This window comes from Arvicanthis niloticus, chromosome 15 (assembly GCF_011762505.2).
Source record: "Arvicanthis niloticus isolate mArvNil1 chromosome 15, mArvNil1.pat.X, whole genome shotgun sequence".
Taxonomy (NCBI): Eukaryota; Metazoa; Chordata; class Mammalia; order Rodentia; family Muridae; genus Arvicanthis; species Arvicanthis niloticus.
The window spans coordinates 25,473,620-25,488,495 of NC_047672.1; the positions used below are offsets into that span (position 1 = coordinate 25,473,620).

The 14,876-nt window shown below is 47.0% G+C and overlaps 1 protein-coding gene across 3 annotated transcripts in view; it reads left to right on the forward strand.

Annotated features, from left to right (window-relative positions):
- Atp6v0a4 (ATPase H+ transporting V0 subunit a4) overlaps positions 1 to 14,876 on the forward strand; it is a 78,785-nt gene that overhangs the window by 44,911 nt on the left and 18,998 nt on the right. For all 3 annotated transcript variants that reach the window (XM_076913535.1, XM_034519125.2, XM_076913536.1), the window contains exons 9-14: positions 223 to 316; positions 3,551 to 3,763; positions 6,459 to 6,609; positions 9,069 to 9,208; positions 11,284 to 11,441; positions 14,365 to 14,458. In XM_076913535.1, coding sequence (XP_076769650.1) covers positions 223 to 316; positions 3,551 to 3,763; positions 6,459 to 6,609; positions 9,069 to 9,208; positions 11,284 to 11,441; positions 14,365 to 14,458 — 850 coding nt within the window. The remainder of the gene's footprint in view (positions 1 to 222; positions 317 to 3,550; positions 3,764 to 6,458; positions 6,610 to 9,068; positions 9,209 to 11,283; positions 11,442 to 14,364; positions 14,459 to 14,876) is intronic.

A 14,876-nucleotide genomic window follows, 5' to 3' on the forward strand; every position in this document is an offset into this window, starting at 1 on the left:
TGTAATCCTCCTGCCTCATCAGCCTTCTAAGTGCCGGGCTTATAGGCATGAGGCACTGTGCCCAGCTGTGGTAAATCATTTTCTAGGGACCACACAGGAGGCCATTTTAGCAAAGGCTTGGCCATTTGAATCATGTCAGTCAGTGATGGCCTCGTAGCAAAGGGATTGTAGAAGCTTTTCTGTAGTAACTCATGTGTGTCCTTCGGAATGTGTTTAACACAGGTTTCGTGCTACCATCTACCCCTGTCCGGAGCATGCAGCCGAGCGCAGAGAGATGCTGGCCAGTGTCAACGTGAGGCTGGAAGACTTAATCACTGTGAGTGAGGGCTTCAGGCCGTGAGCTGATGGCCTCTACCCTTTCCATGTGATCCTGTCACCAGGCCCCTGCCTGGAATGTTTGCTATGCAATTCTGGTTGGAGCTGCGGCAGATTGCACAACGAGAAAGCAGCGTTTAGTGCGCGGGGGCTGACAGCTCTGCATGTCTGTCACATGCTGCTCCCAGCTTAGAATGGACCACAGCCCTAGTTTACCTCAAAGCAGCCGCCCATATCTGATGAAAGGAGCCCTTTATGGCCAACCTTTGCCTGATGAGTCTGCACCCAACTAGTCAGCCAACTGAGTGGAACAGCCAGTTTGCCTGTACCAAACTGTTATGCCGGTTAACGACTATGAAAACAGCGAGTCTGGTTTTTCCCCGTGAGTGCTAGATGCACCGCAGACACATTTCCTTGGAAAGGCCTGTCATCATCCCCAGGGACACCAAGTGAGTCTGTGATGAGAACACTCTGGAATGGCAACAGCACTGGTTGTTGAAGTCGGCTGGCCCTGTATCTGATGTCATGTATATGTATATGTATATGTATATGTATATATATACATATGCACACATATATCTACATGTATACATATGTATACATATATGTACATGTATATACATATATATGTATGTACATATATATAAATATATATATAAATATATATATTGGTGCTGTCCATTGTAACTCTCCATGTCACAGAATGCTCTGCAGCCTACTCTATTCAGTGCATACTGTGGGACACAGGCGGCTGTTGAACTCTTGAAATATGGCTAGTTTCATCAAGGGACTGAATTTTGACCGCTATTTAAATTTTGCACACACACGCACAGGTGTATGTGTGTATATGCATATGTGTAGAAGCCAGAGGACAATTTCAATTTTAGATATTATCTTCCAGGATGCCACTTACCTTCTTTGAGACAGGGTCCCTGAGTTCACCGGTTAGGTAGTCTGACTGGCCAGCAAGCCTCAGGGATCCTTCTGTCTCTACCGCCTAAGCCTTGGGTTACTAGCATATCCCACAATGCCCAGCAGTTTTAGTTGTGTTCTAGGATTGAACTCAGTTGTTAAGTGCTTTACTGACTCATTGTTTAATTTTTATTAAATCTAAATTCGCAGAGTTGCACATGGCTACTGGATAGGTCAGCACAATTTAAATCTTCAGTGTGTGGGTCTACAAATTAGATTTTATTTATTCATTTTTATTATTATTTATTTTATGTATATGAGTACACTGTCACTGTCTTCAGACACACCAGAAGAGGGCACCGGATCCCATCACAGATGGTTGTGAGTCACGATGTGGTTGCTGGGAATTGAACTCAGGACCTTTGGAAGATCAGTCAGTGTTCTTAACCGCTGAGCCATCTCTCCAGCCCCTTATTTATTCCTTTTTGAGACTGGGTCTTGCTGTGTAGCCCTAGTGAGGCTACTATCTATTATGCAATCCAGGCTTGTCTTGAGCTCATGTCAATCCTCCTGCTTCAGTCTCACTGCTGGAGTTACAGATATATTCCACCACATCTGGCACACTTAAAAGCCTTGGCTAGCAGACACTTTCACTGTCCCAGAGGATGTGATTTAATGTATTTAATTGTCTCTATTCCTTTTTAGCCACTGTCCCAGAAACTGTTTCCCTCAAGTGATTTCTTTCATGAAAATACTCTGTGTTGGCCTCAGGAATGCCTCGTGAGGAGGGTAGGGAAGAAATAAGGCTGATGGTGCTTACACATAGTGGGGCTGCTTGGGCAATGTCTTCAGGAATCTGGGGAAGCTGTGATTGGCCAGTTTCTCCCCTTCTATTCAGTCATGCCCAAGGATGAAACCCCACACGCTATCTGGCAACTCCTTCTGGCAGGGATTGTGTAAGACAAATTGTAGACGCAGGCACGTGTAGTTATGGGATCAAATGACCGACTGGCTAGGAGTTAGTCCAGTTTCCATGCTGCTGCTGTTCCAGAATGTTCTCATCACAAACACACTTGGTGTCACTGGGGATGATGACCAACTGGGAGACAAACTGATCACATGCTCTTTTCAGGGCAGGGGAAGTCACTATGGCAGATGAACCTCCATTTTTGCCATTGTGTGCTACAAGGATTTTTCTTTTTAAATTGTGTGTGTGTGTGTGTGTGTGTGTGTGTGTGTAGAGAGAGAGAGAATATGTATGTGTGAGTGTGTGTATATGCATATATGTATGTGAGTATGTGTATGTATGTGTGTGTGGGCACAAGTGTTATAGCATGTGGAGGAGAGAGGACAACTTGTAAAAGTATGTTCTCAAACTCAGGAAGTCAGGCTTGGCAGCGAGAACCTTTATATGTTGAGCCACCTCTCTGGCCTGCAGGTGTTTCTTTCCTGGAGAGTACACTGTGTTTTTGTTAGGGTAAGCTTTGCTGTGAAGTCTGTGAAACTTTCATTTGTGCCAGGAGGTCCTATCTCCTGGTAATCCTCAGGCCAGGTAACCCTCCAGTGACCCTTCAAGATATATGTGCAGGCCTGTGTAGTATAGGTCTAACATTTGTGATATGTCTTTTATAGTATGCCACAATAGCCATACGAAAGGTTCCTGAAAAAGATGCCCCTATTTTATTTGTCCAAACATGAAATCTAATTCTAGCCAATGAATTTTATTCATGCCAAATTGCCTGTTGATGAACTCATGGAGCTTTTATTGGACAGATTATCATAGACACCGTTTGGTCTGTTTTGGAGACATTGTAACAAATGACAAATTGGGTAGGTTCCAGAAATCGAATGTTGCTTCTCACACACAGTTCTTTCTGGAGGCCAGAGGGCCAAAATCAAGGTACCACCTGGACTGGGCTCTTGCTAAGGGGGCTTAAAGAGGAACATCCCCATTTTGTCTGGTGGCCACTGGCAAGGATGCCCTAGGCTAGTAGATACATCATTCTCATCAACGAATGCTTCCACAGTGTCCTTCTTGTGTGCCTTGATCTCTAGATTCAGGGCCATGCTAATTCAGCATGGCTTCATCTTAACTTGACACACAGTTTAACCCAGAGCAATAGCATGAGGGAGACCTTAGGGGGAGGGGAAGATATGGTCTTTGCCTGTAGGCTCTCACCTGGATAGGGAAGACAAACTGATCACATGCGTTTTCAGGGCAGGTGAAGCCGCTATGGCAGATGAATCCCCATTTTTGTCATTGCATCAAACAACCCCCCCCCCCATGAATGTTTATTGTTTTTCTGGTTTTGTTTTTGCTCAGGTCATTACCCAAACAGAGTCTCACCGACAGCGCCTCCTGCAAGAAGCAGCTGCCAACTGGCACTCCTGGGTCATCAAAGTCCAGAAGATGAAGGCCGTCTACCACGTGCTGAACACGTGCAACATTGACGTCACCCAGCAGTGCATCATCGCCGAGATCTGGTTCCCAGTGGCAGATACTAGACACATTAAGAAGGCCCTGGAACAAGGCATGGTGAGCCGCAGGGGCAGCTGGGGACGGGAGGCAAATCACATCCAGGACCCCCAGCCCCCTGCTTGTTCTTTCTGGGCTTATGAACTTCATACGTGGCTTTGTGGTAGGATTGTCTCCCTTGTAACTTCAGTGCATTAAAAAAAAAAATTGAGACAGTATTTCACATGTTCTTGGCTAGTCTCAAACTCTCTAGGTAGCTGAGGATAAACTTGAACTTCCAACTCCAGGTGTGCATTACTACCTGATTTATACAGTGCTGGGGACCGAACCAGGGCTTAGAGCATGCTAGGCAAGCGGTCTGCCGTCTGAGCTATGTTCCAAGCCCCTTCACCTTCAATTCTTAACTCAGTGCAAAGGCACAGAGAGAATCTTTTTTTCTGCAGCAGTTGAAGAATGGGTGAGTGCTTATGTGCCACCTCTCGGTCAGCTGTGGTAACAGGTATCACAATGTGACTACAGATGCTATCGTCTTATAGAGGTACAGGCCAGCCAGAGAGGCAAAAACAACCAGAACAAACAACCAGGCCCACGTACTAAGAGCTCAAAGGCATAGGTGGCTCAACATGCGTGCGTATGCACACACACACACACACACACACACACACACACACACACACTCACACACACACACACACACACACACTCACACACAAACACACACACACACACACACACACACACACACACACACACACTGTTTAGTTACTAGTCCCTTATTCATCTGCCACATGCTCAGGGCAGAGTCGATCCAGAGCCCCCCTGGGTAGACATAGCCCCGCCACAGTAGACTTCCTAGAGAGATGGGCAGTACACACGCCCCTGAGCACACACTCTCAGGCAGCTGTGCATGGTGGGTGAAGAAAATGAAGGACATCATGGGAGAGGAACTGGTTCTAACCACCTGTTGTCCTCATTGATGAAAGAGTGAGCCCTGGCCCCAAAAGTGCCTGAGGGCTGACGCTTGGTACTCGATCGGTGAGAATAATAGTAATATCATCCAAGCCCAGGCAGGAAAACGCCTCATGCCATGCAAGGCCACATGGGACTTTATACTTAGGGCCAGAGTGAACCACAAGTGGGAATGGGCTCTGTGGTGACGAGAGGTGGACTGACTGGTTCCTGCTGGAGAATGTCATACACTTGCTTGGATCATTGCATAGGGTAATAGGATGGTGAACCCCACTGGGGTGAGGACTGGGTAAAGGAACGCTGGTCTGACTGAGAGGGAAGACTTTTATGAGGCAGGTGGCTAGGCAGGGGATGCATCTGGTAAGCTTTGAGATACTGGAGACCCTGACTCAATGTACAGTCATCCTGTGTCACAATAGAGCTAAGCTTCCTACGAGACTGGCTAGAGCAGTTTCTCCAGGCCCCTGAAATGTCACAGGTGTTTTCCCACACCAGACTGGAAGGCCTTGTGTGGGTAGGAGGCAGAGATAGAGCAGGTGCTGGTTACTGCCATTACCATCAACATAATCCCTTGTGGTCTCTTCCAGTCACTGTGTCAGCTGCCATGGGGCATGTATGGGAGGGGGCAAAGGCTTCAGGCCTTGCTGCTAAGGAGATGATTCCCATTCCTCCTTAACAACACGGCAGGAAACAACTCCATCTTCTTTATGGCCTGGAGCAGTTGCTTAACTCTGCTGTGCCTCAGTTTCTTATCTCTAAAATGGGTTTGTCTTGAGGTGTACCTCATGACATCAGGGAAACTGAGACTAAACTCTGTAAAGACCTTTGTAGTTAGTAGAGTCCCACTCAAGGCACCTCTGATGGTTGCCATGGGGATGTGGAGTGCTGGGATGGAGGGCACAGAGAATTGTGAAGACTTGGGCACCTGGAGAGGTGGCTTTTGTAGTCTTGGTTTTCATGAGATATGGGTTATGATGGTGGTAGTGGAGGATTAAGTCAACCTTGCACAGAAGCCTGGGCTCTGAGACTAAGGTGTTTTGACTTCAGTCTTTAGACTGTAGGAAGCTTTGAAGGACAATGCCTTTGGTTTGTTTTATTCCAGACATGTCTGGGTATAGTGGGTGGGTAGAGAAGTCAGCAGAAGGACTGAGGCTGGAGGAGATGGTGAGGCCCAACTAGGGTGGTAACCCAGAGAACAGGAACCAGGACTGGAGAGAGAAATATTGAGCTGGAATGGTGGCCACTAAGTTTGGAGGGACAGAACAGAAACCTGAGAAAGTGGAAACTGTGGGAAAAGACAGGGGACAAGGAGGACCTAGCTGGGACAAGTTGATGATTCAGTTGTAGGCAGCTGGATTTTCTAGAGCTTCTGGGTCAGGACAACCTACTGGGCAGTTAGAAAAGACATGTGGGAGAAAGCTTATGCCACCTTGAAAGATAAGGATGAATTAGCAAAGTGACTGAGCTTCTGAAGGAGAAGGTGGAGAGGGGGAGGGGTAGAGAACCTAGAGCTGGTGTGTGTGTGTGTGTGTGTGTGTGTGTGTGTGTGTGTGTGTGTGTGTTGGGGTTGGGGGAAGATGGCCAGAGAGCCAGGATGGGCTCCTCCTTTTTGATACTGTCATGTAAAAAATATTAGATAAGCATTGAGACACATTTATCTTTCATAGACAGCGTCACAGTTCTCTGGAAGGTCAGGAGATGTCTCAATTTTATGTCCAGATCTGTGTGCCGGCGTCCAGCTCTCCTCCATACTCACCGGTTACCGGTTCTTTCTTTCTTTCTGCAGGAACTCAGTGGCTCGCCCATGATCCCCATCATGACAGAAGTGGAGACTAAAACCGACCCGCCCACCTTCAACAGGACCAATAAATTTACAGCTGGCTTCCAGAACATTGTCGATGCATATGGTGTAGGTAGTTACCGAGAGATAAACCCAGGTAAGCGTCTGATACCTTGTGCAATGGGGTAGCAAGAAATCGAAAATTACTAAGGCGTGCCTCTTAGTAGATGCAAGAGCTGAATCTGATTACACCGTGACACTTGACAGTTACACCGTGACACTTGACAACCCTTCCGACTTCCTGTATTGTCTTTCGTAAATGCTGAGTCATGAAAGATTTTTGTCTTTACATGTCCCTGAATTGGTATTTGTTTAGAGTCAGAGTCCTGTATAAGCCCAGGGTGGCTTTGAACTCATGATCCCCATGTTTCCATCTCTGCACTGAGCTTACAAGTGTGTCACACCACACTTGGCTCTTTCAAATGGCCGTCAACCCTAGTTTTCATCTCCAAGTCAGCCAGGACCCTTTAGCATCTTTATAATTCAGAAGTTATTGTGTGAGAAAGAAAGGATACACAGGACTTTGGGTCAGCAGAATAGATCCTTAGTGCCCAGTGCTGTGCAGTTCTGGTGGCCTGGTTAGTAAAATAGAGGGGTAGACCAGATGGTCTATAGCCACGCAGAGAACAGTGCAGTTCCACAGCTTGAGTCTTCTCCAACTTATGACCAAATAATGCAGGAGCCTTGTGGGGTCCCAGTGCCTGTGGTAAGCTTTGGTGCTGTTTCTGTGGTGGAGACAGACCAGAGATGGCATTGGGAAGAGTATAGAAGTCAGAGACAGGCTTCCAGTTCTGTAGTAGCCACTTTTATAACGCTGGCCAAATACCTCTACAAACAGCTCACTGGAGATGGGACTCTATTAGTACTTTTCTGTTGCTGTGATAAAATGCCCTAACAAAAAGAAACGTAGGGAAGAAAGGGTTTATTTTACTTCTTGGTTCCAGAAGGAGCGTACACTATGGCATGGTCCACAACCAGTGTGGTGAGTAGGCGCGGCAGTAGGACCAGGAGTCCGGGGGATCACATTGCCATCTGCACACAGGAAACAGAAAGAGAACAGGAAGTGGAACGCTGCTATAGAACCTAAAGCCCATGGCACAGTGACATAGTTCTTTCATCAAGGCTCTACCTCCTAAAGGTTTCAAAATCTTCCCAAACAGTGCCATCAACTGGGGGACCTAGTGTCTAAACATGTGAGCCTATGGGGAACATTAGTCCTCACATTCAGGCCACCTCAGGAAGGAGGACTGAGCTTCAGAGGGCTCAGTCTAAGGTCACTTGGTCCCTTGGGCAGAGCATCATGGTGTCAGGTTGAGAAGGAGAAAAGAGAGCTGAGAAAAAGGGAATGTGGGAAGGGGTTGGGGCAAGGTAGAGTCTTGTCCTAGTTTGATTTCTGTTGCTGTCATCAACACCATGACTAAAAGCAACTTGGGCAGGAAAGGGTTTATTTCAGCTCACAATTGTAGTTCCTCAAGAAGGGCTAGAGCTCGAGGAATCTGGAGGGAGGAAGAGAAGCCGAGGCCATGGAGGGATGCTGCTTACTGCCTTCCTTGTTCCTTGTGGCTTGCTCAGCCTGCTTTCTCTCTCTTTCTCTCTCTCTCTCTTTCTTTCTTTCTTTCTTTCTTTCCTTTTGATTTTTTGAGACAGGGTTTCTCTGTGTGGCCCTGGCTGTCCTGGAACTCACTCTGTAGACCAGGCTGGCCTTGAACTCAGAAATCCACCTGCCTCTGCCTCCCAAGTGCTGGGATTAAAGGCGTGCGCCACCACTGCCCGGCGTCAGCTTACTTTTTTATACATCCCAGGACCACCTGACCAGGGTGGCACTGCTCCCAGTAAGCTGGGCCTTCTCACATCACTTACTAATGAGAAAATGCCCACAGACTTGCCTACTGGCTAAACTGATGAAGACTTTTTCTTCCCAGAATGACTCTAACTTGTGTCAAATTGATCAAAAACACCAGAAACTAGCCAGCCCAAGTCCCAAACAGGGATCTGCTTCCTCAGATGAATATAGATTTGACCTATGTTGGAGGAGCAGACATTGGAGGCCAGCTCAGGAACTGTCCCCTAGAGATGCCCCAGACTGCAGCCTACCCTTTTCCAATCCCTTATTTAGCAGACAAGGCCTGAGACCCCCATGTTCTACCTTTCACCCCTTCCCAAAGCCACCATCTGAGGAATCCATTAAGGGATTGATCCGGTGGTGGTTAGATCAGAGCCCTCAGGATCTCATTCTCACCAGGAATCTAGTTCAGCAAGCATTCAAAATCAACTATCCCAAATGACATCTGACGTTGTGATTGTGAGACGCTCCAATCACTATATGAGACGTAGGGCTGGCATAAACCAAGAAAGGACAGCTGTGTTCACCGGTTAGCTCAGGCACATGGGAACCAAGCCAGGACTCTATGAAGATGGTGGATGAGAGACAATCAGAAAGGCTGTGTAAACCTGCCAGCAGATGGGGGGTGGGGGGGGGAGGCTTCCCCAGGGAAGTCTTAGTTGGGGGTGGGGACCCACTCCGGGCCTCAGCTGCTGTGACTGTCACCTCTACAGCCCCCTACACTATCATCACCTTCCCGTTCCTGTTCGCTGTGATGTTTGGAGACTGTGGTCATGGAATGGTGATGCTGATGGCAGCCCTGTGGATGGTCCTAAATGAGAGAAACTTGCTGGCTCAGAAGAGCACCAACGAGGTGGGTAGTCAGCAAATGCTCCTGGGGGGGGGGGGGGAATGCTACAATGTACCTTCCAGGGGTTGCTCGAATTGGCTCACGTCTTTAACTCAGCACTTGGGAGGAAGAGGCAGGAGGAACTCTGTGAATTCTTCAAGGCTAGTCCAGCCTACATAGTCAGTTCCAGGACAGCCAGACCAAGTTAGTGGCACCATGTCTTGAACAAACAAAAAACAGAAGCAAAATGTATATGTGAGGGACCAGAGCAAGGGCTCAGCAGTTAAGTGTTAATGTTTCTGGAGAGCTGAGTGTGGTCCCCAGCACCCATGGTGGGTGGCTCACAACCACCTGTAACTCTTTTGCTCCAGGGGATCCAGCGCCCTCTTCTGACCCCCCTCAGGCATCTGCACATGTGTGGCATGTGCTCACACAGATACACATAAGACATAACTGTAAGAATCAATCTTTTAAAAAAATGTGCATGTGATTGTCACTATAAGGGATAACATATATTTGAAAAAAATAACCCAGTTCAACATAAATCTCTGTAACAGTGCGGGGTTTCTTGCTATAAGCTCATCTTTTTCTTTTTGTCTGTGACATTATTGAGATGTTGGCTTTTTTATTTTATTATCTATCTATCTATCTATCTATCTATCTATCTATCTATCTATCTATCTACTTTTGAGATAAAGTCTCATCTATCCTAGCCTGGCTTCAAACTCATTGTGTAGTCAAGGATGACATTTTACTTCTGAGCCTCCTGCCTCTCTACCTCTGGAGATCTGGGATTGCAGGCACGCACTGCTATGCCAGATTTATGTTGCATGCTAGACAAACTCAAAGCATTGATTGTTGTGGATGGTTGAGAGTACTGGGGAGCAACCCTATCAGCAACTCTCAAACTCACAGAGATCTGCTCGCTTCTGCCTCTGGAGCGCTGGAATTAAATCTAACCTCTTAAATTTTTAAAAACTTTCTTTACTCTGATTATGAAAGCAATACATAAAGTGTTAATTGTAGAACTTATGTCAGATTACAGTCCAGACACCTCGAGAAGGATCTTGATGAATGCTTTTGAATGTTTCCGTTCTGTGTGTTTGTGCTTAATTTACAAAATATGTAAGTTTCAAAAATTGCCATCAAGATTTACACATTATTTGTAGCTTCTTTTAAAACCTATCTTAAAGTACCATGAAGATTTTGTTCATGGCAGAAACTTTAAGAAATCTCAAGGAGTCCTGGATATTGGGACCTCACTTCTCACTGCCATTGGCATGGTCCCCTTCCACCGTATTGTGAACATAGAGGCCCCTGGGTGCCTGTGTTGGTTGGAGTTTGTCTCCTGATCAGTCAATGGAAAATAAGCTTACAGAAACACATTTGGCAGAGCGGAGCCATGTCGTTAGCTATGTTCCAGACGCTAAGAATGGCTACAGTCGTCTGGCACATGCTGGATTAGTTAGGAGTGCCATGATGTCATTGTGAGTTAACCATTAGCAAGGCCAGTCTTGTGACCAGTTCAGTCTTCCATGACAAGCTTAACAGATGTCATTTTCTATGGAAGACATTTAAAATTGCAAACGGACTTGTCATCAGTTCTTAGAATGAATGATACCCACAACCAGCGTCCCAGGAAGCTGTTTTCCTTAGCAGATGTGGCAGACAGAAGCCAACTATGCTTTGTCTCTGTGAAGACAAAGCCCCAAAGGTATACATATCTGACCTGGTATGATAGGGCAGAGGCCAACTCAGGGCCCATCTCCTGGAGGTGCTGGAGACCACAGCCTGCCTGTTTACTTAGTAGATAAGGCCTCAGTGTGCATAGCCATCCATTCTGCAGAAAGAGAGAACATGAGGCTTACATGTTTTTGTTTGCACAGTGAATAAAGGCCCAGGATTCTCTGACTGACATATATAAGCTCGTGTGTGTGTGTGTGTGTGTGTGTGTGTGTGTGTGTGTGTGTGTGAGACTATGATATCTGCCTTGGTCATGCCATCTCTCCCCTCAGTACTGATGCTGGATGTATCCCATGTCTCTCCCCTCCTGCATCACTTCAGAACCCACTGACGCTCACCCTTTTTTCCTGGGCCAGATGTGGAACATCTTCTTCAACGGGCGCTATCTGATCCTGCTCATGGGCATCTTCTCCATCTACACCGGCTTGATCTACAATGACTGTTTCTCCAAATCTTTTAACATCTTTGGCTCCTCTTGGAGCGTCCAGCCAATGTTCAGAAACGGCACATGGAAGTAAGTTTATAGCCTGCCTTGGGCATGCTTGCAGGCCATCCAAAGACCCTCATGGCTCATGGCTCTGATCACAGCTGCTCCTGAAATTTCACCCAATAATCCATTTTAAAAAAAATTATGTATTCGTATTTTACAGGTATGAATGTTTTACCTATGTGTATGTATATGTGTGTGCTATGTGTGCATGCAGCGGAGCTCAGAAGAGGGCATTGGGTCCCCTGGAATTGCAGTTATAGATAGCTTTTCTGAGCTGCCATTTGGTTGCTAGGAATAGGATTCAGCAAGTACTCTTAACTGCTAGGCCAGCTCCCCAGCCCCAGTATCTATTTTATCTACTTTGTGCAATAGATAAAAATAGATAACCCAGCCACTGAACTGGTTGTGGTAAGAGAGATAGCTTGTCAAATTCCAGCTCAATTAAATATATGTTGTGGAGGGTGTACCATGCAGCAGGCACCTTTGTAAAAATAGATGGTACAGCAGTTAGACACCGACTGTCCCAGGAGCTGTAGAAGCAAGGCTCTCTACCCAAGAGGGTGAGGTTGGCAATATGCTTTGCTCTCCTGTGGAGATTTGCTAGCCAGGGATTTAGGGGTGAAGACTTGGCTTTAAAAAGGCTGGCTCAGGCGATGAAGTATACAGACCCTCAGCTTTCAGTGTTCCAGTCTCCCCCCTCCCCCACCCCCCAAAGCAGGACATTTCTTAGGTTGCCCAGGAAAGCAGCCTAAGAAATAAGTTCAATAAGATCAATGATGAGATCATGAGCTTGCATTGCCAGCATCCGGGATTGCTTGTGGCTGAGTCAGGACGGTGGGTGGAGGGTGCCTGAAGCTACTTGGATGGAAGCGGGGGCCTAGAAGCTCTCCAACTCCACAGTCTGTGTCTCCCATGTACTTTCCACAACCGTTTGAAGCTAACCAGACTGGAAGTACAACACTTCAGGGTTGTGGTTCTAGGGAGAGAGGGAGTTCCGAGTTTGAGAGAGACAGAAACGATGCATTTACAGCCTTGCTTCCTGTCCTGCCTCTTCCTCCTCCTCTTTTCACAGGAGTGCTAGAACATTCCTTTTCTTCCTTTCCCTCCCCTCCCCTCCCCTCCCCTCCCCTCCCCTCCCCTCCCCTCCCCTCCCCTCCCCTCCCCTCCCCTCCCCTCCCCTCCCCTCCCCTTCCCTCCCCTCTGATCCCTTCTTTCTGTTTTGGAGACACGGGGTCTCACTGCACAGCGCTGGCCTTTAACATTTGGAGATACCTGTCTCCCAGGTGCTGGGCCTGGCTGTGCCCGGCCTATTTGAGGAAACCAAAGTTTCCTCAAAGTTCATCCAAGTCTGTAGACGACATAACAGGGAGAGAAAAAGCAAGCAGCCTCATTTGAGGAGATCAGCTCTAGGGAACTTTCTCTGAGGCATTTTATTTGGTGGACATTTCTGGAAGACTCAAACAATCTCTCTGGAGAGAATGGAAGGTTTTTTTTTTTTTTTTGGTCAAAGGACTGAAATTGGGTCCCTGTTTTTAGCTGGAGTTGAGGAGGTTCTGCTAGATCTCATTCGGTTTCTCTGGAAGGCCCAGGCTCTCCGTGTAGAGGAGAGCAATGTAATAAAGAAAAATGAAGCTAGAACTGAAGACAGATGGATGGCTGTGTTTGCACACACACCCTTATAATGAATAAGCATCTGAAGAGAAGCCTAGAAGGATTTAATTTTGAACTATGTTAAATCTGTATGATTTCCCAAAATGACATGAAATTTCACTTTCACTAGTGTGACTGAATGGGCTTGTTGCTCTGCAGACATGGGTAGGAGTGTATTTCTTTAATGCACCTACAAATGACTCCTTTCCCAGCTCCAGACTCTTCAGACTCTTCAGACACCATGGAGCCAGAGTGGACAGATGCTCAGCCATATACCTCAGCTAGCATAAAGCAGAACCATGTTCTCAGTGAGGCAGAGAAAAGCTAGACTTAGGTTACCAGGCAGAGCCTGGGGCCTGGGCCTGGGCCTGCTTCCTCTGATACTAGGTGTCTTTCATCTGAAGACTACCCACAATAAGCCTATGGTCTCTGGGGTTGGGTGCATGGCCCAATAAGAAAGACTACACACTAGTGTCCCAAATAAGCTTCCAGATGTCCCAAGCCACTGTCTAAGACCACGGCACGGTGATGTGGCATGAAGAGAGTTTCCTGGGCACCCTGTCACAGTGGTCAGCCTTCTTTGTTTCAAACACATATTCCCCAGACTTTCTATAGAGGCTTATGAAAAAGGGAAGGGGGGCTGGGGACGTTTGTTACCTGGTAAAGTACTTGCTGTATCAACATGGGGACCCAACTTCAGATCTCTAGTATTCACTTAAAAAGCTGGGCGTGGCAGTGCCTATTTGTAACCTAGGCACTGGGGATGGGAGTGGAAGAGGCAGACACATCTTCCATGTTCACTGAGGAGCCTGACCAACTTTTATGTTTTCTTTCTCTTCCCCCTTCCCTTTGGGGGTAGGTGGGTTGAGTTTTACAGAGATCAAGGTCTATGTGTAAAAATTCCATCTGTCCTTAAGGACTGGCCCAGGTGTCCCCTGGGTGACCTCATGCCTCCACCTTGCCTATCTGTTCCCCTCAGCCCAGCCCCCACTTCATCAGACATGTTACAGTTTCTGCTTTTCCTGACTGCGTTCCAGTCAGGGCTGTGGCTCTTTGGAAACTTGGGCTGTGAACTTGTGTGGTCCAGATGGTAATTTCGGAAGCCTCGGGGCTCAGGGTGGTACCTGATACATAATAGCTATTCTGTGACCAAATATGGAGCCACTGAGTGAGCAAAATAGCCACCTTGCCAGCATCTGGGCTTTGGTTGGCCTTCAGCTCATGGCTGATGTCAGTATAGTATCTCTCTTCCTGACTGTTTTTATATTATGTTTGTCTCTCTGCTTTGTCTCCTTAGTGCACACGTCATAGAAAATAACCCATATTTGCAACTGGACCCGGCCATCCCAGGAGTGTATTCTGGAAATCCCTACCCATTTGGGATTGATCCGGTAAGAATTCCCTCCAGGGTGAAGTGCCAGTTACAGATGACTTGTTGTTGACATCCCTGAATAGGGAAGGAATAACACACTGTGGGTGATATGGGACAAACTCAGGGTTGTGTGACAGGCAGAGCTGCATCCAGTAGATGAATTCTGCCACCCCTTGGATTCTACTTTCTATATAATTTCCTGCCCACTTCCTTCTCTAGCAGCTATCCCATTGCTGGCTGATGATAAGCTTTAAAGAACGCTTGCAGCCTGGAGAGGTGGCTCAGCTGGCAAAGTGCTTGGTGCTTCAAGTGTGAGGATCTGAGTTTGGTCTGCAAAACTTTCATGTCAAAAGCCAGATGTGGACTGGGCATGGTAGTGCATACCTTTAATCCCAACACTCAGAGACAGAAGCAGGAGAATTTATATAAATTTGAGG